The sequence below is a fragment of the Leopardus geoffroyi genome, chromosome C1, assembly GCF_018350155.1.
Source record: "Leopardus geoffroyi isolate Oge1 chromosome C1, O.geoffroyi_Oge1_pat1.0, whole genome shotgun sequence".
In the NCBI taxonomy this organism is placed as follows: Eukaryota; Metazoa; Chordata; class Mammalia; order Carnivora; family Felidae; genus Leopardus; species Leopardus geoffroyi.
In genome coordinates this window covers 111,066,686-111,091,402 of record NC_059328.1, presented here as the reverse complement: position 1 = coordinate 111,091,402, position 24,717 = coordinate 111,066,686, and the positions used below count along the sequence as shown (strand labels likewise).

The window sequence follows — 24,717 nt, the reverse complement described above, 5'->3', positions numbered from 1 at the left end:
GGCAGAGAGAGGGAGACAAAAGATTTGAAGCAGGCTCCGTGCTGTGAGCACAGAGCCTGATGTGGGGCTTGAATTCACAAACAGTGAGATCATAACCTGAACTGAAATCAAGAGTCAACCACTCAACTGACTGAGTTACCCAGGCGCCGTGATACTCACTTTACTGCAATACTTGCTTTATTGTGGTGGTCTGGATATGAACCCACAATTTCTCTGAGGTATGCCTGTATCTGTCATTGCTTTTCTTAACTGTTTCTCTCCCCTGCTAAAACGTAAGCTCCAAGAGGATGGAGATGTACTTGTTTTGTACAAGAATGTGTCACAGTACCTGGTGTCAAGCCCTACAATTTGAGGCAGGATTACCATCAGTTTTCCAGTACAGAGAGGTAAGAGGAACTATCCAAATCAAGAGAGAACAGTAAAATGGAAAACATTTAATTTCCCGCTGGGTTATCCACGGTGTCTTTCAATGGGAGTACTGAGGCTGAATGTGGATAAGAATAACATTGTGGATATTATATATATAAAATAATGGGTAAGAAGAATATTTCATGGCATACTAAATACAAATAAACAGCAGGTTTAATAACTGCAGACACAGCACAACCACACCCCTTACTGAACAAACAGCATGGAGGATGGAGGCCTTTATGCCAAAATGCTAAGAGGGCAACGCCCGGTAACGGGAGTACAAAATGACTTGCCTTCCACCTGGGCTTTATCGGCATTTCGTAAATTCTGTACATGATATGTTATTTTTGCAGTCGGGGGAAGCAACGTTCCCCGATAAATTATTAACAAGTATACAAACAATCAGAAAACCTCCAAAGTGACCTGCATTTCACACACTGGAAGTTCAGAGTCAAGGAGAGGAGGGAAAGAAAGTAGCGAGTAATTTCAAGATTTAACTAATCACATGTAAGTTTATCAAGAGAGTATTTTCAACAACATAGATCTTACTTCACTGCATAATAAGGCAACACAAACTGGCAGGGAATAAACTGTTAGATAATTAGCCCTTGGCTTGATTTATCTTGACCCTTATTTTCTATCTTTAATTTTATTTTTTATTTTATTTTATTTTATTTTTTTCTATTTTTATTTTTTTAATGCTATAAATGTTTGTATTAAGAAAAAAGTTCAAATAAACCTTATACCACAAGAAACTAGAAAAAAAAAAACTAATCTGAAATTTAGTAGAGGAAGGAGATAACAAAGAAAAATCCGAAAGAGATAAACAGTAACATTACTGAAAGTAATGATCAATTTTTCCAAAATAAATAAATAAGTAACACTGGCAATGTTTTAACTACATTAAGAAAAAAAAGAGATAAGACTCAGAAACCAAAATGAGAAATGGAAAAGAAAATACAACAGATAGCCACAGAAGCTCTAGTTCAGGATATTCTTGGAGAAATGTTAATCCTTTTCATGATTCTGTTGAAGAAAGAAAATTAGTGCTAAAAGGGAAGCAAAAATGGGTTGTTTTCAAAAGGAGCCTTCTTAGGGAGTCTTCTCTTTCTTAAAAGGAACGAAATGCAAACAGTGTACCCTAAGGGATCGGGCTCTGCAGCTGAGGGTCCCAGGAGTCCGGCCCAAGGAGTGTCACGTGCCAATGAAGAGTGCTCTGGGAATGAACCTACCAGAGACCGGCCTCATGATGTCCATTGGCTCCACTTCTTCTTTAACTTTTATCTCAGGTACCGGAGGGCCCAACACAGAGGAGAGATTGCCGGCCACAGCGGCTGATGGCGGAGGGGCAGCTGCGATGGTAGTGACAGGAGGAGTGACGGGGACCGCTCCGGGAATGGTTGAGAGGGCGACGGCTGGCTGTGAAGGGGGGCTCGTGGCTGCGATCATGGTTGGGATGGTCGGTGGAGGCTGCTGAGCCGTGGGAGGGACTGCAATGGTGGGCTGGTCATTGCTTTGACTGGACACGGTCTCCATGGACACAGTGACTGGAGTGGTCATTGAAACGTGGATTTCTGACTTAGGCTTGGCACTGAAACACGAAAATGAAGATAATGTAGCAAACATCTCGGAGGATGGGTGTTTGTCCAGTTCTTTTTGTACAATGCACAGCACAACCCTAACTCTATTAGTTTGATTCTAGATATTGAACTTTAAGGTAAGTTTTAAAAATATCCCCACCTGGGCCCACCCTACCAAATTTTATAAGCAGTGATAAAATTAACTTAGAAAATAGCATTCACTTAAAGTCACATCATCAAAAGTCAAAGAACTTTTACTACATTAGTCTTTTTTCTCCCCCAATTCCTTAATGCACATGTTGCCTTATGAAGTTTTGTTTTGAAATCACAATCATACTCACTTTGTCTGTAGTTTCTTGTAAACCTATTTCTTATAGAAGAGGAAGCTCACACACATGGTAATGATTCAAAAGAATACAAATTGAAGATAATTTTCTTCCACTTCACATACCCAGCCCCTTACCCAGAGGCATCACAACTTTCCAGCTATTTTACCAGAATACTTCAGGCCTCTAAAGTAGCTATACATTTCATGTTTAAAACTGTTTATCTGAGGCACCTGGGTGGCTCTGTCGGTTAACTGTCCGACTTCGGCTCAGGTCATGATCTTGTGGTTCTCATGAGTTCGAGCCCCACAATGGGCTCTGTGCTGACAGCTTGGAGCCTGGAGCCTGCTTCAGATTCTGTGTCTCCCTCTCTCTATGCCCCTCCCCTGCTCATGCTCTGTCTCTCTTTCAAAAAATTAATGAACATTAAAAAAAAATTAGAAAAAAAACTATATATCCTATTTTTTTCAGTTTTATCAGAAGTAGTTCCTCATGTCATTACAAATTCTTCTTAAACATTACTTTTTAAAGTAAAAAAAATATTTTTAAAGACTTTATTTTTGAATAATCACTACAGCCAGCATGGGGCTCGAACTCAGGATCAAGGGTCACATGCTCTACCGACAGAGCTGGCCAGGTGTCCCAGTAAAATATTTCATTTAATAGCTGTAAAGGTTTACATACTAATGCTGAAAATTCAGGATATGAAAAGCAGTACTTTTCAAGGTATGAAAAGTACCCCCTCAAGTTCAAGGCCAAAAACAACTGGATTTCCATAGGCAAAAAATTCAACATCAAACCAAATCTCATACCATATACAAAATTGAATTCCACATGGATCATAAATCTGAGTTTAAAATGTAAAACTATAAAAGTTTTGTAAAAATATAACTCCCTCCCCCCAGGATTTAGTCAAGAGTTCTTAGGCATGATACCAAAAGTACACTCCAAAGAAAAAAATGATAAATTGAGTTTTAGCAAAGTAAAGGCTTTTGCCAAAAAAAAGAAAATAAAATTAAGACTTTTGCTTTGCTAAAGACCACTTTAAGAAGTAAAAGACAAGGCACAGACTGAAAAAAAAAACATTTGTGAAACACATTATGTTGATTCCACTTACATGAGGTACCCAGAGTAGTCAAATTCACTGAAAAAAGAAAAGTACAACAGTGGACCCTGTGGGCTGGGAGGAGGGAAAATGGAAGTGGCTGAATAATAGGCATAGGGAGTTGCAGTTCTGCATAGATCTGGAGAGGGCTGCCCGAGAGTGAGAATATGCTTAACACCGATGAAATGTACACTTAAAAATGGTTAAGACAAACAAACCAAAACACATTATTATCTATGATAAAAGAATGATATTCACAATATATAAACAACTCTGTAAACTCAATACTGGGAAAACATACAGTCTCAATAGAAGACAACATGAATAAGGAGCAAACTTATATGAATAAGGAACAAACACTAGAGAAAATATCCAGGAGGCAAACAGGCACATGAAAAGATGTTCAATACCATCAGCCATTAGAGTCGTGCAAATTAAAGTCTTGATGATATCCTACCACACCCCAATCAGACGGTGAAAATAAAACTTAAGATTTTATAATAGCAAGCACAGGAAAGGATGTAGAGCAACTTGATATACCAAAAACCTCCTAGCACTAATAAATGAGGTTAGCAAGGTTTTAGGATACAAGGATCTCACATGTTGCCGGTGGAAATTTGAAATGGTACAGCCAGTCTGCAAAACAGTTAGGAAGTTCCTTATAAAATGAAAAATACATGGACCATGTAACTTAGCAACTATACTCTTGGGATTTTTATCCCAGAGAAGTGAAAATATATGTCTACCAAGGAAGTTGTACCTGAATGTTCATAGCAGCTTTATTTCTAATAACCCCAAACCAGAACAATCCCAATGAACTTCAATAAGCAAACGGGTAAATAAGCATACGGGTATACCCATGTGATGTAACATTACTCACCCTAAAAAGAAGAAATTACTGATACATAGTACAATTTGGATGGATCTCAAAAGTACAACATTTGGTGAAAAAATAAGCCAGCATCATTAGGTATGAAAAAATACATATATTACATATATAGAGTATATATTTAATTTGAGATTCCATTTACATAAAACTCTCAAAATGAAAAAATTCTGGTGAGGCACAGCTAAGTGGCAAGGTATTATTAGGTTTGCGGGAAAGGTATGACTGTGAATAAGGGAATATCTTTGTGGCAACAAAAGAGGTTCACAATCTGATCATGATAATGGTTATATAAATCTATTCATGGATGAGATTTCAAATATACACCAAAGGGGGGAAAAAACTGGTGACATTTTAATAAGGTCTGTAGTTGGTCAACAGCATTGTACTAATGCCAATTTTTTCACTTTGAAAAAATACGAGGGTTATGTAAGACGTAATCATTGGGGGAAGTTGGGTAAGGGTACATGGGAACTTTCTGCACTATTTTATAACTTTTTGTGAGTCTTAAATTATTTCAAAATAAGTAAATAAAGGTGGGGTACAGGAAAAGATTATTCTGGAATTAAAGAGAATTAATGTGGGAGTAATGATCTCTGAAAATTCTCTTTCATAAAAGCAACAAAAACTTGGCATTAACAATGTTTTCAGAACTCTGGAAATGAACAATGTAGCAAAATTTTTCAAGAAAATCAGCCAAACCTCAGTAAGACCAATAAACTCTGTGATGTTTAACTTGCCCTATTTTTAACTGTTTTTTTTTTTTTTTTTTTTTTTTAGAGAGAGAGAGAGAGAGAGAGAGAATGGGAGAGCGTGTAGGAGAACGTGTGCAAGCAGGGGAGGGGCAGAGGGAGAGGGGGACAGATCTGAAGTGGGCTCAGTGCTGACAGGAGAGAGCCTGATACGGGATTCAAATCCACGAACCATGAGATCATGACCTGAACTGAAGTCGGATGTTTAATCCGCTGATCCACCCAGGCGCCCCTGCCCTATTTCTCTCTCTCCCTTTCCACCGCCAATGGCAGGCTTGCTAACCACCAGTCCATGCTTACAGCAAAAACCAGCAGCCTGGCAGCTACCAGAGGGGCTAGAGGCCCTTCAAACTCTCTTGACCAGAGAACTACCATTATACAAACTGGTTGCTCCCATTTGCAAGACTGTCTTATCTACCAGACCTGCTCAGTGTGAACACCTTTTCCTTCTAGAGTACTGGAACAAATCAGACACAAGTGATCAGCTTCCCAGCTAACTGATAGGATGGTAACAAGTGGGGCAAACAATAAGCTACCCAAAAAGCTTTAAAGGAAAACTTGGAGAATGAAATGTCCACAGGGGCTTCAAAAAGCTCCAACGTATTTCTGGCAAATTCAGGAAGCAATATATACATGTAGGACTGTGTGCGTACCTTGGGCTGTGCAGAGCCCAGGAAAGAACCAAGAAGGACACAGGTTCTCACCTCTGGCTCTGTGTAAGCGAAAAGAAAAAAGAGATGTAAAACCGCCTGCCTCAGTGTTGATGGGCTACCCCAAGACACACAAGGCCCTTAGCAAACACAGAGACTTACTGGTTCCAGGCATTCAGGCATTCGAGGAAATCGGTTTAATCATTAGATGACTACAAAGCTAAGAGTGTATTCAGTGGCCACTCTAGACAAAGACAGTGATTTTAAAGAATTATTTTACAAAAGTCCCTAAACAACCAAAACCCAACAACAAACCCCAGCAGCAACAACAAACCCCAGGGAAGTGTGGGAATCTGATTTCCAGAGTTGCCGCACACTGTTTAAAATGTCAAGTTTTCAACAATAATTCTGAGGTATGTAAAGAAACAAAGCAATGTTTGAACATGGCGGGGGGAAGCAATAAAACGGTCACTAAGGATGCACAGGTGTTAGGCTTACTAGTCAGAGAATTTAAGTTAGCTATTGTAAATATGTTTAAAGAACTAAAGGAGATCATGGTTATAAGAACAGCCTAAAAATCATGTCTCAGCAAACTGAGATTAATAAAGAGACAGAAATTATTAAAAAAAAGACCAAAAAGCAATTCTGCACTTGAAAAATATAAGAGTTGAAAAGAAAACAAAAAATCACTAACAAGACTCAAAAGTGTATCTCTGGGGCACCCAGCTACCTCAGTTGGTACAGCATGTGACTCTTGATCTCGGGGTCATGAGTTGGAGCCCCACATTGGGCAAAGAGATTATTTATAAAAAAAAAATATATATATATGTATATGTGTACATATATATATGTATATGTGTATATATATATATACACACACACACATATATATATATAGCAGTTGGAAAAAAAAAACTATATTTCAGCAGGCATAGGAAAGAATCAATAAGCTCAAACATAGGTCAATTGAGATTATCCAGTCTGAGAAACTATAAAAAGGGGTAAGGGGGTGCCTGGGTGGCTCAGTCGGTTAAGCATTTGACTGCAGCTCAGATCATGATCTCACAGCTCGTGAGTTTGAGCCCCGTGTCGGGCTCTGTGCTGATAGCTCGGAGCCTGGAGCCTGCATCGGATTCTGTGTCTCCCTCTCTCTCTGCCCCTCTTCTCCTCATGCTCTGTCTCTCTCTCTCTCAAAAATAAACAAACATTTAAAAAAAAAAAACTTAAAAAAAGGGGGGGTACACAGGAGGAAAAACAAACAGAGCCTCAGAGATCTTTGGGACAGCAATAACTATACCAACATACACATACATAATGGGAGTCCCAGAAGCAAAGAGAGAATGGGGCAGAAACAATATCTGAAGAAACTGCGCCAAAGACTCCCCAGATTTGATGAAAAACATCAATCAACCAACTTGTGTAGGAAAAGCTGAAAAAACCCACACCTAGACACATAATTAAATTGTCAAAATGCACGAATATATATATATTAAAAAAAAATTTTAAGTAGACTCCACACCCAATGTGGGACTTGAACTCATGACCCAGAGATCAAGAGTCACATGCTCTACCAACTGAGCCAGTCAAGGTACCCCCCAAGGAATTACTTAAAAGTGAAATTCTGTAATTTGATCGCACCAAAAAAGGGAATATATGGCAAAATACTAAAAGTTAAATCTATTTGAATAATACTGTGTTCTCTATTTTGTTCTACATTTACAGGTTTTCATATTAAGAACTCCAAAAAAGAATGCTATGAGATAAAGTTGAAGATATCGCCTGCAAAGAAAAAGAGATTTTCAATTTAAACTTCTCCCAGCCATTGTATTATTTAAGAGTGTAAGCAGGAATTCTGTTTATGGAAAGATGGCCTGGACATACTTTTCCATATTCTTCCTAGTTAAGTATAGCTGAAATCATGAGTATTACATATAAAAGCAACAAAACAGCTGCTGAGAGATGAAGGCAGACTGGCTAGGGCGCTCAGGACCAAAGGAAGACATAGCAGTGAGTTCCCTGGGTTTCCTTTCTGACTGTGCTCCAGTCTGGGTCCTGGAAGGCCATAATACAGAAATGTCAAAGGGCACAGACAAAAATCCCAAGAAAAGTCTGCTCAAGGAACCAAGGCAGGAGCAGCTGAGCAAGACAGGAGACTTCTAGACAATAACTGCTCTCCCAGTGAAACACCACAGAAATGACTGTGGTCCCAATTCCCACGCTCTCCGGCAAAGGCTGTGGAGAACCTAGACTTCCACACTTGCCAGGCTGTAATAAGGCAGCGTGATTCTCTTTCTGCCATCTCACTATTGAAGTGGTGTCAAAAGAGGTCAAGCAGGGAACCTGGCCTTCAACTCTCCACTTGGCAGTGAGAAGGCAATGCTTTCCCTTCCCCAGTTGTGGCCATGTGAGAGGAGGACTGCCAAAACATTAAGCTAGAAATAAACTCCAGGGTCTTCTAAGACCATAAAGGTCCAGGTCCAAACAGAAAACCACTCGTCTAACCAAGAGCCAAGAAAATCACAACTTGAACGGGAGATGAATGATGTCGGGTAGCATCTGACAAGGACGTAGAGATCATAAAAGTGCTTCAACAAGCAATGACAAATTCAAAAGATGAAAAACAAATTTAAAAGATAAAAAAACCAGAAAAATCTCAGCAAAGCAATCAAAGTTATAAAAAGTTCCAAATTTAAATTACAGAAGTGAAAAACAATAACTGACCAAACATACTCACTGGACATTCTCAGGAGCCCAGTGGAGATAGAATCAGTGGGGTTGAGGACAGATCAATATAATTTACCTAATCTCAACAACAGAGAGAAAGGAGACTTAGACTCCAGAGTGATGGCCCTGCCCACTGTTAGAGCTTGGATTGAGGCCACTGGCTGGCCAATGAACTCACAAGTGTAGGTAGTGTACCACATGAGGGGCAAGTCTTTCGCTACCACCACAAGGGTCCGTGGCCCAGTGAATGGAGTTTAAAAAAAATTTTTTTTTTTTCAACATTTATTTATTTTTGGGACAGAGAGAGACAGAGCATGAACGGGGGAGGGGCAGAGAGAGAGGGAGACACAGAATCAGAAACAGGCTCCAGGCTCTGAGCCATCAGCCCAGAGCCTGACGCGGGGCTCGAACTCACGGACTGCGAGATCGTGACCTGGCTGAAGTCGGACGCTTAACCGACTGCGCCACCCAGGCGCCCCATGAATGGAGTTTGATAGTAATTCTTGCTACAAATAAAAACAAAAAGAGTAAGGGCAGAAAAAGGACATTTTCTGATTTGCAAAGGGTCAAAAATTGACATCTTACGTACTGTTTGTCTGCTGCAAAAGAGATGCTCTAACAAATCAGAAAGTAAATCAAGAAAAAAGGAAATATACGTCACCAGGGATGAGATGAAGGGAATTCAGACCATGAAGGACAATGGAAACACAAGGGATAACAGCTGGGCACCGAGTCCAGAGAGCAACCAGTGAAGATTGGAGTAGGTGGAAGCAAGGCTTTAAGTTGGGAGGGATGTAAACTAGAAAAAAATGGAACTGACAGAGATCTGATAGGTCTGCCTGTATTTGGAGAATTTCTATAGGTTTCGGGGAGAGTCTGAGGATGAATTAGTACTGTGATTTGTTTTAAAGTTCATATTTTAAATTTATTTTAACAGCTTTTGGATTTACTTTCTAAATCTGTTATCTATTTTATAACATTAAAATAATTTTTTTAATGTTTATTCATCTTTGAGAGAAAGAGACAGAGCATGACTGGGAGAGGGGCAGAGAGATAAGGAGACACAGAATCCGAAGCAGGACCCAGGCGCCAAGCTGTTAGCAGAGCCAGATGCAGGGCCCGAACCCATGAACCGCAAGATCATGACCCAAGCTGAAGTTAGACGTTCAACTGACTCAGACACCCAGGTGCCTCTCTATTAAAAGAAAACTTTTTAATGTTTATTTTTGAGAGACAGAGAGACAGAGTGTGAACAGAGGAAGGGCAGAGAGAGAGGGAGACAGAATCCGAAGCAGGCTCCAGGCTCTGAGCCGTCAGCACAGAGCTTGACGCGGGGCTCGAACTCATGAACCAAGAGATCATGAGCTGAGCTGGTCAGACGCTTAACTGACTGAGCCACCCAGGTGCTACCCCCTCCCCCATTTTATATTTTAATCTTCCTTAATGTTTTGGCTTGGAATTGGTAATACAGTCATGTTTCATTTTCTTTTTTTTTTAAGCTCTATGTCCAATGTAGGGCTTGAACCCATAATCTTAAGATCAAGAGTCGCATGCTCTGCGCAAGCCAGCCAGGTGCCCCAGTGATACGTTCATGTTTCAAAGGATGTACTGGCAACTCTTGTTCCCTCCCTTAACCCTCCACTATCTCCACACAACACCACTCTACTGCAGTGTTTCACTGAATCTAAGCTGTCAGTAATTATACACCCATGTCGTGTAGCACTTAAAAATAATTAATGACAACATTAACACATCCTTACTTTTAACTCACATATTGGTTTCTGAGATGTTGACATGTATATGTTTGATCTTGTATCATAGTATATTTTGTATGGTTTTTGTTTTATATTTATTTCTTTTAAAAATTTTGCTTTTTCGGGGCAACTGGGTGGCTCAGTTGGTTGCGCGTCCAACTTCGGCTCAGGTCATGATCTCGCAGTCTGTGAGTTTGAGCCCTGCGTCAGGCTCTATGCTGACAGCTCAGAGCCTGGAGGCTGCTTCGGATTCTGTGTCTCCCTCTCTCTCTGCCCCTCCCCTGCTCATGTTCTCTCTCTCTCTGTCAAAAATAAACATTAAATTTTTTTTTTTTTAATTTTGCTTCTTCCATTTCTATCCTCTATGTCTACACGGTTTTCTATTTTAATTTTACCTTCATTCTGTGGTTTCTTCTAGATCTTTACTGAGTTCTATCCCTTCACATGTCATCCCTTTATGTCCTGTCACTTAGTCTGCATTTCATCCTTTGTGTGTTTTCCATCAGTGAGGTGGTGCTAACGTCATTAAGTAATTTAAATTCACAGTCAGAATTTTAAAATAAGTTTCACACTTATTCTGTAACACTTTTCTGGTGCATGTTCTTACTGAACAAATGAGTGTATTTTGTTGCTCTTTTCCTACGTTTTAATTTTAGTTATCTTCACATGAATATCCTTTTATTACTCATCAGTGAATGAAGTGGGCTATTCCTAAAAGCAGCAATTTCCATGAGATTCCTTTCACTTGGGCGTGGGAGTGTGGGGAGACTGCCCTGGTTTCAGCTAGTTATTTTTCACCGTCCAAATGCTCCCTTCTTTCAGGTGGCACAGAAACAGACTGCCCACTGCAAGGAAGGCCATCTGGGTGCCTGCATGCGCGGGGCCCTACCTCCACAATCTACCTCGGAACCATATTAAGTCCGGGAAAGACTCTGCAAATAGCCCCTGCTCACCTAAGTTTCTGCACATACAGTTGCTTACAAGGAATGTACTTTTGTATGTCACAGATGCTTCAGTTACTGTATTTTTTTCCCAGCGCTTTAAAAGTTAACTCTAGTGCTACTTAAAAACAAACAAACAAACAAACAAAAAACACTTGAAAAACAAAGATAATGTATTAAATTTGTAAAGTTCAGTATCCAACAATGTGGAGACTAATGGAGGACTAATGGAGGCACCAACACTTCTGAGAACATCACACAGTAAAGAAATAGGAATACAGTCTCTTTTTCTGGTTTTTCGTTTTTCTGATCTCCTAAAAGGACATGTCTGAACACGTGGTCTTTGTACCAGGTCTATTCTCTATACTCACTGTTGATGGGCTCTCTTCCACTCTCACGGTGTTAGAAACATGTATCTGCCAAAACTTAATCACCAGCATAGACCTCTATCTTCAATTCTAGGGCTGTATCTACTTCAGAATTTTATGTCCAACTATACATTTGATATCTCCACTTGGCTGTGTCTAACCACCTGGAGATCACAAAAGTAAAATATTTAGAACTAAACTTAAAAAGTTTTTTCTCTCGGAGTGCCTGGGTGGCTCAGTTGGTTAAGTGTCTGACTTCAGCTCAGGTCATGATCTCACGGTTTGTGAGTTCAAACCCCGCGTCAGGCCCTGTGCTGACAGCTCAGAGCCTGGAACCTGCTTCAGATTCTGTGTCTCCCTCTATCTCTGCCCCTCCCCTGCTTACGCTCTGTCTCTCAATAATAAATAAACATTAAAAAATTTTTTTTAAAGAAAAAAGTTTTTTCTCTTCTATTCCCATAGGCTTCCTTACTTCAGAAAGAATAATTCCTTATCTGCAGTCGCTCAGGCAAAACCTACTAGCCGGACTTCTCCCTTTCTGTCAGAAAATTCTGTCAGCTGTACCTTCAAGATACAACCAGAATCTGAACTCTTTTGAAGACTTTTACTACCTCCGCAGTGGTCCATGCCTCTATGATAGTCTAAGGTTGTATTATTTCTCACTTGGTCTCCCTGCTTCCACTCTTACTTCCTTGCAGTTTATTCCTAGCACAGTAGCCAGAGCAGTTCTTGTAAAAAAAAGTCAAATCATGTCACTCCTATGCCTTAGACCTCTGATGGCTCTCAGTCTTACCCAGAATAAAATCGAAAGGACACTGAATGATCCACAAAGCCCTACATCATCTGGCCCTCAGTTATATCTCTGAACCATGCTGTGCAACTCTCCTTTCGTTCTAGGCTGGTTTCTCTTGCTGTTCCTTGTATATACCTAACATATAGATAGTCCTGACTTTGTGCAGTGTGTGAATCGTACGTATATATGTGTAACTACATTATACCAGCCTCCCACCAACGCAGTTCAAATTTGAGCTACCACTCACTATAATATTAACTGTGAGTAGTTATATAAACTTTAAGCAATTTTATGCAAACTTTGCTGCTGCCTCCTCAGTCCATAAATCACTATGTAACTAACAGATGTGCATCAGGATCTATGACCAATCACATCACTTCCTTCGAAATATGTCCATGACTGGTTACTGAATCTGTTATTCAGTTTATACGGACAGCAAAGTGTGGAGCTGTGCAGTCTCTTGTTTCCCAGAAACAAACCCAGGTGAAATTTTATAATAATGGATGACAGAGAGCAAAAACTGGCCAACACAGATAAAAATGCAGAGAAAAAAACAGTCATTCTGGAAGTGAAATTGGATGTGATTAGAAGATTTGAAACCAGCAACAGCAGAGAAGACAGGGCAAGCGCTAGGCCTGTATGAAGATACGGCATGGACCACACAGACAGAATCCAATGAATTGGACTTTGACTTTACCGACAAAGACGGTAAAGTCGCTTATCATCTTTTAGTTTAAATTGCACTGGGCACAGAAAGCCGCTGTGGCAAAATGTAGTATTGACTTCTACTTTGGACTGAGGACTATTCAATCCTATTCAGGTCTAAGTGGTAAAGTTAGCTGGCACAATGAAAGAAAAAGGCCAATTTCAAGGAGAATGGGGGAAAAAAAAAACCCATGAAAACAAAACAACAAATCCTTTCCTGGCCAATAAAGGCTGGTTTACTTCAAAGTTAAGTAATTAATTAACTTTAATTTAACGAATTAATGTTAAGCTATCTGATGAAGCTGCTAGCACAGTGAAAAGATTCTGCTTTGAAATGTGCACTTGTACTCCACGTGTTAGTTACGGTAGAGGGTTTTGATAAAAAGGATGAAGATATCCCTAGAAGTGAGGCTGGCAAAAAATTTCACGTTAAACGAACTCTTGGAGACAATTTGCCAACACTGAAAAGATACAGGATACAATGTTAGAAGCAGACCGAAACTCAGAAAGGAGTATGACAATTCACCAACACATGGAAGGACTGTCGCTCTGCGTCAAGTTACACAATGTGAAGGCGGCAAGCGCTGTTCAAACTACTCTTGATTAGTTTTTAGAAGACACTTTAGTTCTCAATGTTTCTCATGTTTAAATTACAGTGTACCAAGTGTTAGTTTTACTACTTTTTTCACTTCCTTATATATAATTGACAATGAGAGAGTTTTGAGTATTTTCAGTGTTTTTAAAGATCCTAGAGCAAGTACAATCCCACCCCCTACAATTATGATTATTTTTCACAGCTGCCCCTTGAATGGTTATTTGTACTTTTCTGCACTACTGTGTAAAGTAACGACCGCATGTCCTCCCACATAATTCCTGGCCCCGCTCTTTGCTCTGACTCATGCAGCTGGACATCAGGCAGCATGTGGCGCTTCCTTCCTGCCCTTCAACCTCTGCTCAGAGAAGGCTTTCTGGATGGTGTCACCTCTGCCTCCCATCGCTTTACGTTCCCTTCACACTGCCTCCTTTTCCTTCACATATTTGTTTCTCTACACCCACTAGAAAATAAGCTTAAGGAGAATGGACACTTTGTCTTAGTCACTCTTCTATATTCCCAGATTCTAAAACAGTACCTGGCACATTCAAGGCATTCATAATTTTCTTCTTGAATGAAGTTTTATGAAGTACATCTAAATACATTAACATGGCAAGCTGTTACTGACAGAAGTAAAAATGGCAAGATACAGAACACTCTAATCAGCAAGATCCTGTTTTTAAGACTCTATCTACCTGTGTACATAGACAAAAGATTCAGAAAGATACTTAATACTGTTACCAATCAATATTAATTCTAGCTAGTGGGACTGGCAAAGTGGGTGGGGAACAGGACAATGATTTTAACTTTATACTTTAAATGTTCTTACATTGCCTCTCTTTCCCAAAATAGTGTTACTGGTGGAATGAAGAACAAAGAAAGCAGCATGTATTAACTACTGACACGATGCCATTTTTGACAGCAACGATAACTGGGTGTTTACTATGAGGCAGGCTCTGTTCTAAACACTTTAAATGCATCATTTCATTTAAATACACAAGAATCCAATGAAGCAGATATTATAAGTATGGCTATTTCATAAATAAGAATCAGAGAGGCTGAGAAATATGTCCAGGTCACACAGCTAGAATGTGGATATAAAAAGATGCACACAGGCAAATTATGTAAAATTTGTCACATGTTAGACTCTTTCCTCCTCAATTGTGTGCAGTTGGAACCAAGAGTGATAACATTTATGTGCTCACCCTGCAGGCCTAGGTGACCCAGATGTACTCCGCATAGAGCTTTCCACTCGAGGGCTAGCCACTTCAGGAGGCTGAGGAGGAATGAGGGTTTTCCGAACTGCCATTCTGAAAGAGACCAGACAAACCCAGAAAACAACAGTCCGAGGGCATTAAAGGATAAGAAGTAAATATTTGCTAGGCATAACTATGACAAAATAAAAACACTACATTTGCTAGGCATTTTTTAAAATGGTTTTTAAAATTTTATCCAAATACTATAGATATGTTATTGAAAATGCCAAATTGCACTAAAAAGCTTTTAACAAAACACAGGTCCCCTCCATCTCTCCCCATTTCCTGCCCATCTCTCTCCAGGAAGCAACCACTGTGACTCTTTTAGCTGCTGCTTCGACCACGCCACATGTCCTTTCTACTTATTATCAAACTTAACATCCGTATTAAGTGTTCCTCCCGATCACTGTTGTGTTTACATGTTTATGTTGACCTGAGAAAAAGTTCCTGGAAGTCAAGTGAAAGAAAGGTGACCAAGTTAGTGTCACTGTGCCATCCAGTAGAGGCCACGTGTGGCTCAGATGGGAACCAGCGGGCTCAGCAATGTGGAAGCTGTAAGTGTGACATGGGCAGTGTAGGCAGAGTGCTGGAAGCAAATGCCAGATGAGCGGGCTGAGAGAAAATGGCTTGAACCAGAATACACCATTTTGCAAAGCCTAATTAATGGATCCAGACAGTGATCACCAAGTCTGCTAACATCTCAAAATGGGGGACTACCAGACATTTTAATTTATAAACTGGTCTTGCCAAAAATAAAAAATAATAAAAAAAGAATCTATTCAAGCTTTAGGTTCAAGTAACAAGAGACAACGTGGCGGGGACAAGAACAGCAAAACCAAACTACAGGGGTAGTGGGCTAAATTGATATCCAAGTCCTAATCCCTGTACCTGTGAATGTAATAGAGTCTTTGTGAGTGTAATTTAGTTAGAGATCTCAAGGTTAAGATCTTTCTGGTGTGGAGGGTAGACCCTAAATCCAATGACTGGTATCCTTATCACGGAAAGGAGAGATATTTGAGACAGAGAGACACAGGAAAGGTCATGTGAATACACAAGAAGAGACTGGCGTGATATTCCCACAGCCAAAGGATTGCCAATAGCCACCAGAAGTTAGCAAGGAGGCATGGAATGGATTCTCCCTGGGTGCATACACAAGGGAACACCCTGCTAACATCCTGATTTTAGATTTCTAGCCATCAGAACTGTGAGGATAAGTTTTTTTTAAAAGATTTGATTTTTATTTATTTTTGAGAGAGAGAGAGAGAGAAAGAGACAGAAGGCACAAGTGAGTGAGGGACAGAGAGAGAGAGAGAGAGAAATGGGGCTCAAGCTCACCCAAAGTAGGGCTCAAGCTTACCCGATGTGGGACTTGAATTCATGAACCGTGAGATCATGACCTGAGCTGAAGTCAGATGCTTAATGACTGAGCCTCCCAGGAGCCCTAAAAGATTTATTTTTAAGCAATCTCTACACTCAACATGGGGCTCGAACTCACAACCCTGAGATCAAGAGTTGCATGCTCCACCGACTGAGCCAGCCAGGCACCTCTGTGAGAATAAATTTCTGTTGTTTTAAGCCACCAGATTTGTGGTAATTTGTTATAGCAGTTCTAAGAAACACAAAGGGGATATAACTGACAAAACCCTGGGAAAGACAGGGAAGGAGAGGAAAAAGTTTACAGGACAAAAGACCAAGTTTCTTCAACAAATAAATCGCAAGGAAAAAAGAGATGAAGGAAATCTATATATAGAAGAGCCTTAGGAGGCATATCAACTAAATACAATGTGGGCACCTTATCAGAATACTGATTCAAATAAATTAAAACAAAAAAGTTGTGACCTCTGAGACCCCTAGAGATTTGAACTAGATATTTGATATTATGAGGTTATACTTTTTCATAAGTATCTCTCAATAGACACATGCCGAAATGTATACAAATGAGAAGATGTACTATTTAGGATTTGCTTCAAAATAATATGGTAGAAGGGGGTGGGTAGGCATCTAGATTAAACATAATTGATTGGCTATGAGGTGATAAGCTGACAACTGAAATTGAATGATGGGTATAACATTCATATGTTCAAAATTTTATTACGTTTAGTTTCCCATAATAAAAAGTAAGACATAAGACCAATTCCACTAACTACCCCCGCAGAAAACAAAGAAAACAATTAAACATAGTGAGATACACCACTCTATATCCACAGACTAACCAAACTTACAAGAGTGTCAACAACAAGTGCTGGTGATGATAAATGCGATGACCCCCCCTCCCCCCCCCCCCGCCTGCTTGGAGCATACGCAGGTACTTACCAGAGTTGCACATAAAGCATAGCCTACAACCCAGCCAATCCCCTCCTAGGTATGTAACAAATACATTTAGCTATGTGTCAAAGGTCATGCACAAAAATGTTCAGGATAACATATGGCCCCAAAGTGGAAACAACCCAAATATCCATGGATAAACTATGGTACTGTTATTTAACGGCATCTCACATAGCAATAAAAATACTACAATCACATACAATTAACGTGGATGAACTAAACAAAGGGAAGGAAGATGGAGTCATACAAAAACACGTAATATATGATTCAACACAAATGCCACAAGAAGCAAAGCAAGTCAACAAGGTCAAAAGATAAACTGCTTAATTCCCTTTGGGAGAAAGTATTGGTAGTATTCTGTTTCTTGCCTAGATAGTGGTTGCATGCTGTGTTCACTCGGTGCTAAATTACCCCATACCTGCATTATCTATGCAGTTTTCTATACCTCAGTGAAAACGTGGAGAGAGAAAGAAACTGGAAGAAAAAATGGAGTTAGCAAACTCCTTTATTTTCTTTGGAAATAGTAGCAAATAAACCCATGAGAGCATATTTTTGCTATGTGAAGGAAACACCAGCGAGAACACACTGGTGAACAGGTGAGAGGGAGGAGAGCTACAGCACTGTTCTCAGCAGGCTAGAAAGGCAGAGGTCAGGGGCTCCAGAGCGAAGGGCTGAGAGTCTGTCCACAGTAAAAGATGAGATGAGAGTGTGGGATACAGATGCCGGCAGGTAGGGAGATTGAAAGCTAGAGTTGACCAAGTTCTCTTTTGGGTGTTTCCATTTTTCTCAAAAAAGTAGGGATCAAGTTCATTAGCTGGTAGTGAACATGGGTAAGGAAGTGTGGGAGTTCTGAGAGGAGCAGGGGGCAACTGTCCAGGAGAGTGGCTTAGGACAGCATCCTATGCTGGTCTTCAAGATCCTAGTGGAGGTCTCTGAGGTTAAGCAAGGCCAGTCAACACAGTTGTTTACCCCACCACAATCTGCTGTGCAAATTCAGCAGAAAGTTGGATTTGACTCTGGTTTTGACAAAGTGAAGAGGGGTGCAAGGAAGTGGGGGCCATATGCAAGGAAGTGATTGCAGCAGACCCCAAAAACTGAGTCAAGGAGAGGAGAGAAAGGTCATGAAAGGGGGGTAGCATCAACGGGTGGAAGGCTCCCTGGTGGGTAGTGTGCTCACCACTGCTGGTGAGGTGGGAAGACAGAAGGTAGGCTGTGGGACACCGGAGGACAGAAGAAAAGGTCAAGGAAGGCTTGTGCTTGTGGGTTTGTGCTGATGGATGGGGGAAGACGGAGAGGCATTTAAGCAACTGAGAAATCAGAGACCTGGGATATCATTTCAGACAGAATGACAGCCAGATGTTAGGTACCTTCTGAAGGACATACAAACATACCCCCAAACTGAACTGGAATCTGATCTTGAGCTGCTCTGACCAACAAGGTAGTCTCTGGCCATACGGGGCTACTAAGTACTTGGAATGATGGGCAAGTGCAACCAGGAGCAAAATTTGTACCAGTATTTCATTTAAATAATTTGAATTTAAAACTGATATTTGATTCAGTTATTAGAAAACTTTTCAGTGGGCCTGGAATGACTTGGCTATGCAAAAGTATACTCTTCAAGTGCGAATTTTATGAAATCTGAATACAAACTGAGTGCTTTCGAAGAGGGATGGCTTGAAAGTGGCAGTGAGGCACCAAGAGGACATGGACCCCAGCACCAGGCCCAGTGACAGGAGGATCAGGAAGAGAGACAGCCATTACTTTGGGGAGAGTGCAGGAGTCGAGATCCTGAGGAAGAGCCAAGTTCCACTTACAGAAGGCAGACACACTCAAAGAGGAAGGAATTCTGATGATGACAACTCAGCTATGGGGGCACAGCAGAAAGGTCACAGGGAGGCGGCCAAGTGGAGGAGAAGGGGGCAGATCTTTTTGTCTCCAGGGTTGTGAGATTTCAACATGTTTATCTAAGTAACAGTTTAAAAAAAGTTTTTTTTAACGTTTACTCATTTTTTGATAGAGACAGAGAGTGAGTGGGTGAGGGGCAGAGAGAGAGGGAGACACAGAATCGGAAGCAGGCTCCAGACTCTGAACTGACAGCACAGAGCCCGACACAGGGCTTGAACTTACGGACCGTGAGATCATGACCTGAGCTGAAGTCGGACGCTTAACTGACTGAGCCACCCAGGTGCCCCTCTCAGTGCTGGTTTATTAACACGCACTGCATCTACTTGTGCTGGGCATGTTGCGGTTCTTTAAATCAGGAAACTCATGCCCTTTAGGTTTGGAAATTTTCTAGGAGTTATTTTTTAAGTGATCTTCCTTCTTTTCTCAGATCTCTCACTGAAGCATTACTTGGAGGCAGGATCTCCTGAGCTGATTCTTTGATTTTCTTGTCTTTCCTCTTCTATCTTATTTTTGTGTTCTTATTTTTCAATCTACTTTTGAGAGATTTCCTCAACTATACTTTTTTTTTAAAATTTTTTTTTTAACGTTTATTTATTTTTAAAAAAAAAATTTTTTTTCAACGTTTATTTATTTTTGAGACAGAGAGAGACAGAGCATGAACAGGGGAGGGGCAGAGAGAGAGGGAGACACAGAATCTGAAACAGGCTCCAGGCTCTGAGCCGTCAACACAGAGCCCGACGCGGGGCTCGAACTCACGGACCGTGAATTCATGACCTGAGCCGAAGTCGGACGCTCAACCGACCGAGCACCCAGGCGCCCCACAACTATACTTTTTTTAAGTTTATTCATTTTGAGAAAGAGAGAGAACAGGGAAAAGGAAGGGCAGAGAGAGAGAGGGAGTGACAGAATCCCAAGCAGGCTCTGCACTGTTAGCAGAACTGGATGAGGGGCTCGAACTCACAAACCGTGAGATCATGACCTGATCATGACCTGGTAAGTCAGATGCTTAACTGACTGAGCCACCCAGGCACTCCTGTATTTTTTTTTTTTTTTTTCAATTTTAAGTAGGCTCCACGCTGGGTGTGGAGCCCAAATGCAGGGCTCGAACTCACAACCCTGAGATCAAGACCTGAACTGAGATCAAGTCGGACCCTTAACGGACTGAGCCACCCAAGAGCTCCTCCTCAACTATATTTTCCAACTCCTCTGAGTTCAATTTCTGCTGTTGTAGTTTAAATTTCAGGACACACTCTTTTGTTCTCTAAAGGTTCCTTTTTGATAGCACTGCCTTCTTGTTGCACAGATACATCTTTTTTTGTCCTTTGAAGACAGCATTCAGTTTTGGTCTTTATTTGCTTTCACTTTTTGTTTTTGTTCTCCTTGCCTTGCTTTATGCTCCAAGCTGCGTTTTTCAGTATGTCTAGTGGTTTGCCAGAAGGCCCTCAGAAACCTGCTTGGATGTGTGTTCATGATTAGGAATGGGGGACTAACGTTGGCTGGAAGCTCTGAGTTCATGGAAGAACTTGCCTACTTTAAATTTCAAGTAAGGGGGATCTGATTCCTGACATTAGGAAACCCCTAATGCTGGTATCTGCATCTTTTCCCTTCGGCTGGACAAGCCCAGAAAGAAAGTGGAGTCAACATCTCACTTTTTGTCAACAGCGTTCAACTGCCAGGTTCTGCCGGCTAAAAGGGAGAAAGGGACAGGTAAGTCTCAGCATTCTGCAAATCTGTTTCTGGTATAATACTCCTGGCCCCCCCTTGTGCTACTTGATCTCAGTGGACCATTTGCAGTGTTAAACTCTTCAGGTGCATGCTGGGGTTGGGAAGGGCAGTGCACTGCAAAGTATGGGTAGGGAAGGGGATGCAGGGCTCTGATCCTCTCAAACACATTTCAATCCTGCTTCTGTTTAACCCAGTCTTCTATTCTCTCATTCTTGTGTGTTTATATCTTTCTAAAAAGCCTCTTTGCTAAAAGTTCTATAGGGTTTTGAGAGGATAAGAAATTTAGAAGTGCATGTTCAACCTGCCATGTTAAGTACAAGCTTTGCCCTGCATTTTCATTGATAAGGCTCCTTTGCTACAGACTGATTTATCCTTAAAAGAGAGTCTGGTCTACGGAAAGCTCCACACGTCAGGAAACCCTGTATGGACCCAGCAGCTTATGTTCTCACTATGCTTTAACCTTTATAATCTTTTGTAGACACACATCAGCTCAGTGCAGCCACAGAAACTCTGCTCTATGAAGTGTGACTGCCCATCTCCCACCTCCCAAGTTTTCAAGTTAAGTTTCAGAGCACAGCACATACTTTCCTGCCCATCACCCACCAACTCAGGTTCTATGGCAACACAGTACACTTCTGCTGCTGAATAGGACCCTTACTTAACACACCTGGGAAACTGCTTGTCCTGAACAACAATGCATGCTGGCTGATGAGGAAAAAAAACAAAACAAACGCAGTACACATTAATGTGCTTACCTAGACAAGCCTGAAGGGTCTGTTAGAAGCGACTTAGGGAGTCTAGGATTAAACTCCACAAAATAGAGAGAACTCCTAAAGTAGTATGCAATGGCTGTTTATAAACTAACCCCCCACAGACTCCTGGATTCTTACCGTCCCAAAGTCTGGGCTTGGCAAGGCTCTACTGAACAAGCCTGGGGTGAGGTTATTTTGAAAGAGATTAAAAATGTCACAGAAGATGAGAGATTTAGAGTTTGCTACCAGCACAATAGAGAGCCTAATGTTTCTACCAATTATACTCAGAACTAGAGGTGTCATGTGGCACTACTGGGTCTACCTACCCATCCGTGGCGGGCTTCTTCCGGAGGATACTTGGCCGGGGGGACGAGCCCTGGGCCGGAGCGTTGGTGCTAGCACTCTGGCTGTGGGTCTGCACCACAGTTGTTGCTGCTGGAGCGGCACTGAATGGACTGCTAATAGGGTTGGCTACAATTGTGGCTCCATCCGCCAATACCACTGCTGGAGAACAGGGAGAGGGCAGAAGAGAACAATGAAGAAAGGGAAACAAAAGCGAACATTACTAAAATGTCACATAAGGCAAAAACAATCAGACCACCAGAATTAGAGTACCCATGTTATAACTGATCAATTTCAAGAAAGTAAGGTTTAGAGCACAATGTTCATCTGCCTAAAAGCAGATGGCAAAGTGGGAGGTTACTAAGTCTATTGATGCATGATCAGTAACAACTTCTCTTTGCTTTGGAATCATAATTACTAATGAATCAGATAAAATACATAAAGTACATAGTAGACTTCAAGAAATGGTCTCCTACAATTCTTGTGAAATACCATTGCCTCTCAACCCCTAAAAATGATACCAACATTCCAGTCCACTTTAATTTTACAACTTTACATACAACTCGGAAGAAACAGCAGAATGAGAACACTGTGGAAAGATGAATCGGCTTTCTCAACTTTACAGAGTGCTTCCTAACATGTGCAAATGCACATTAGGCTGTTTGTATATATAGTTTCTAATGTTTACAATGACCCTGACAGATAAGTTCTAGGCAATGTTATAAGGAGGAAACTAAGGCACAGAGAAATTACTTGAAACCACCAAGCCAGCAAGAGGCAGAACCAGGATTTTAAACAATTTTTTTTAAAGTTTATTTTTTTTGAGAGAGAGAGAGACAGACAGACAGACACCAAGGGAGAGAGGGAGACAGAGAATCCCAAGCAGGCTCCACACTGTCAGCACAGAGCCTGATGCAAGGCTTGAACTTATGAACTGCAAGATCATGACCTGAGCCGAAACCAAGAGTTGGACACTTAACCAACTGAGCCACTGAGGTGCCCCAGAACCAGGATTTTAAACCCAGTATATCTCTTTCTTCCACACCAACCTCCCTGCAAAAAACTCAAATTACCTGAAGTCTTTCCTTCAGGCTGAGGCTGCTGAGTACCCATTGGAGCAGGCTGGAGTCCCTGTGTGCTGATTGGGGTTGCTGAGTGAATTCCCTGTGTGCCCATTGGTGCCGGCTGTATTCCTGGAGTCCCGATGGGGGCTGGCTGTATCCCCTGTGTACTGATAGGTGCTGGCTGGATCCCTTGGATATGTCGAGCATGAGAAGCATCCACGGTCATCAACTGCATGGGGTTTAGGTGGACTGTGGATGCCACCCCAACGCCAGTCTGGGCTGTGATGGCAGAGTTTGGAGCCTGAGCAGAAACTGAAAATGAGACAGAAAGTGACTATACGAATGTTAGCTCTGATTAGACATAGTCCACATAAAGAGAAAAACACTAAAATGAAAACAGAATTTTCCACTGTAAAATTTCTAAATCCTGTTTTTTTTTTAAAGTTTATTTATTTAGTTTGAGAAAGCAAGAGCAAATGAGGGAGGGCCAGAGAGAGAGGGAGAGGGAGAATCCCAAGCAGGCAGGGAGCTCGATCCCACAAACCCTGAGAACATGACCTGAGCCTAAATCAAGAATCAGATGCTTAACTAAGCCACTCAGATGCTCCCAAATTCTGTTGTTTTTTGTTTTTTTTTAAAAGCACTACATAAAGCTCTATATATTGGAGTTTCCTCCCTCATTTCCTATCAATTTGATTTGATCTTGCTGCAGGTAACTACTAGAAATAGCATTAAAAGCAGGAAAGGCAATCATCCATTAAGTTCCAAACGTGAGCTAGGGAACTGTGCTAAATAATTAAAATAAACCTTCTGATATACATCTGTAGCTCCCAGGTCAAGAATCTTTGCTTTAATTGACATAACCACCATCACAAGCATTTCTGATAATAAGAACAAACTCTGTAACATAAAAATGAAAACAACAGCATTCCCAGGAAACCACAGAGAAGGGATTTTTCATGTTTTGTGAAAAGAAAAATACAAAAGATGTTTCTTCTCTGGGGTGCCTGGGTGGCTCATGGATGAGCATCTGACTCTTGATTTTGGCTCAGGTAATGATCTCACGGTTCGTGAGTTCAAGCCCCACACTGGGTCAGCACAGAGCCTGCCTGGGATTCTCTCTCTCTCCCTCTCTCTGCCCCTCCTCCCCCCACATGCCCTCTCTGTCTCAAAATAAGACATAAAAAAAAGATGTTTCTTCTCGGTCATCAAAACAATCCCGAAAAAAATATATGCACCCCGTGTTCATTGAATAATTATTTATTATAGCCAAGATATAGAAACAACCCTAAGGTTCCACTGACAGATAAGTGGGTAAATAAAATGTGATATCTATATCTACACACACACACACACACACACACACACACACAATTATTTAGCCTTAAAAAGGAATGAAATCTTGCCATCTGTGACAACATGGGTGGACCCTGAGTATATTCAGCTAAGTGAAGTAAATCAGACAAAAACAGAAAAAAACTCTCTATGATGTCACTTGCACGTGGAATCTAAAAACAAACAAAACCAAACCGAATTCACAGATATGAAGAACAGACTGGTGGTTGCCAGAGGCAGGGAATGTAGGGTGGGAGACATATGTGAAGGAGTCAAAAGTACAAACTTCCAGTTATAAAATAAATAAGTCACAAGGATGTAATGCACAGCATGGTGACTAGAGTCAATACACTGGAAGTTACTAGGAGGGTAGATCTTTAAGTTCTCCTCATAACAAACAATAATTTGTAATTATTTGAGGTGATG

General features: G+C 41.0%; 1 protein-coding gene and 1 non-coding gene across 18 annotated transcripts in view; one reads left to right on the top strand and one right to left on the bottom strand.

Moving 5' to 3' along the window:
• The window catches only part of SAP130 (Sin3A associated protein 130), an 81,972-nt gene that overhangs the window by 16,289 nt on the left and 40,966 nt on the right, over window positions 1-24,717 (bottom strand). For 11 of the 17 annotated variants that reach the window (XM_045479350.1, XM_045479356.1, XM_045479363.1 and 8 more), the window contains 4 exons: window positions 22,966-23,268; window positions 21,877-22,054; window positions 14,793-14,897; window positions 1,644-2,002 (listed from right to left, as the gene is read on the bottom strand). In XM_045479350.1, coding sequence (XP_045335306.1) covers window positions 1,644-2,002; window positions 14,793-14,897; window positions 21,877-22,054; window positions 22,966-23,268 — 945 coding nt within the window. The remainder of the gene's footprint in view (window positions 1-1,643; window positions 2,003-14,792; window positions 14,898-21,876; window positions 22,055-22,965; window positions 23,269-24,717) is intronic. The other 6 variants (XM_045479361.1, XM_045479362.1, XM_045479351.1 and 3 more) reach the window with 3 other exon arrangements.
• Window positions 8,560-8,712, top strand: LOC123600217. Its single transcript, XR_006713577.1, has one exon. It is a non-coding gene; the product is annotated as a small nucleolar RNA SNORA62/SNORA6 family (small nucleolar RNA).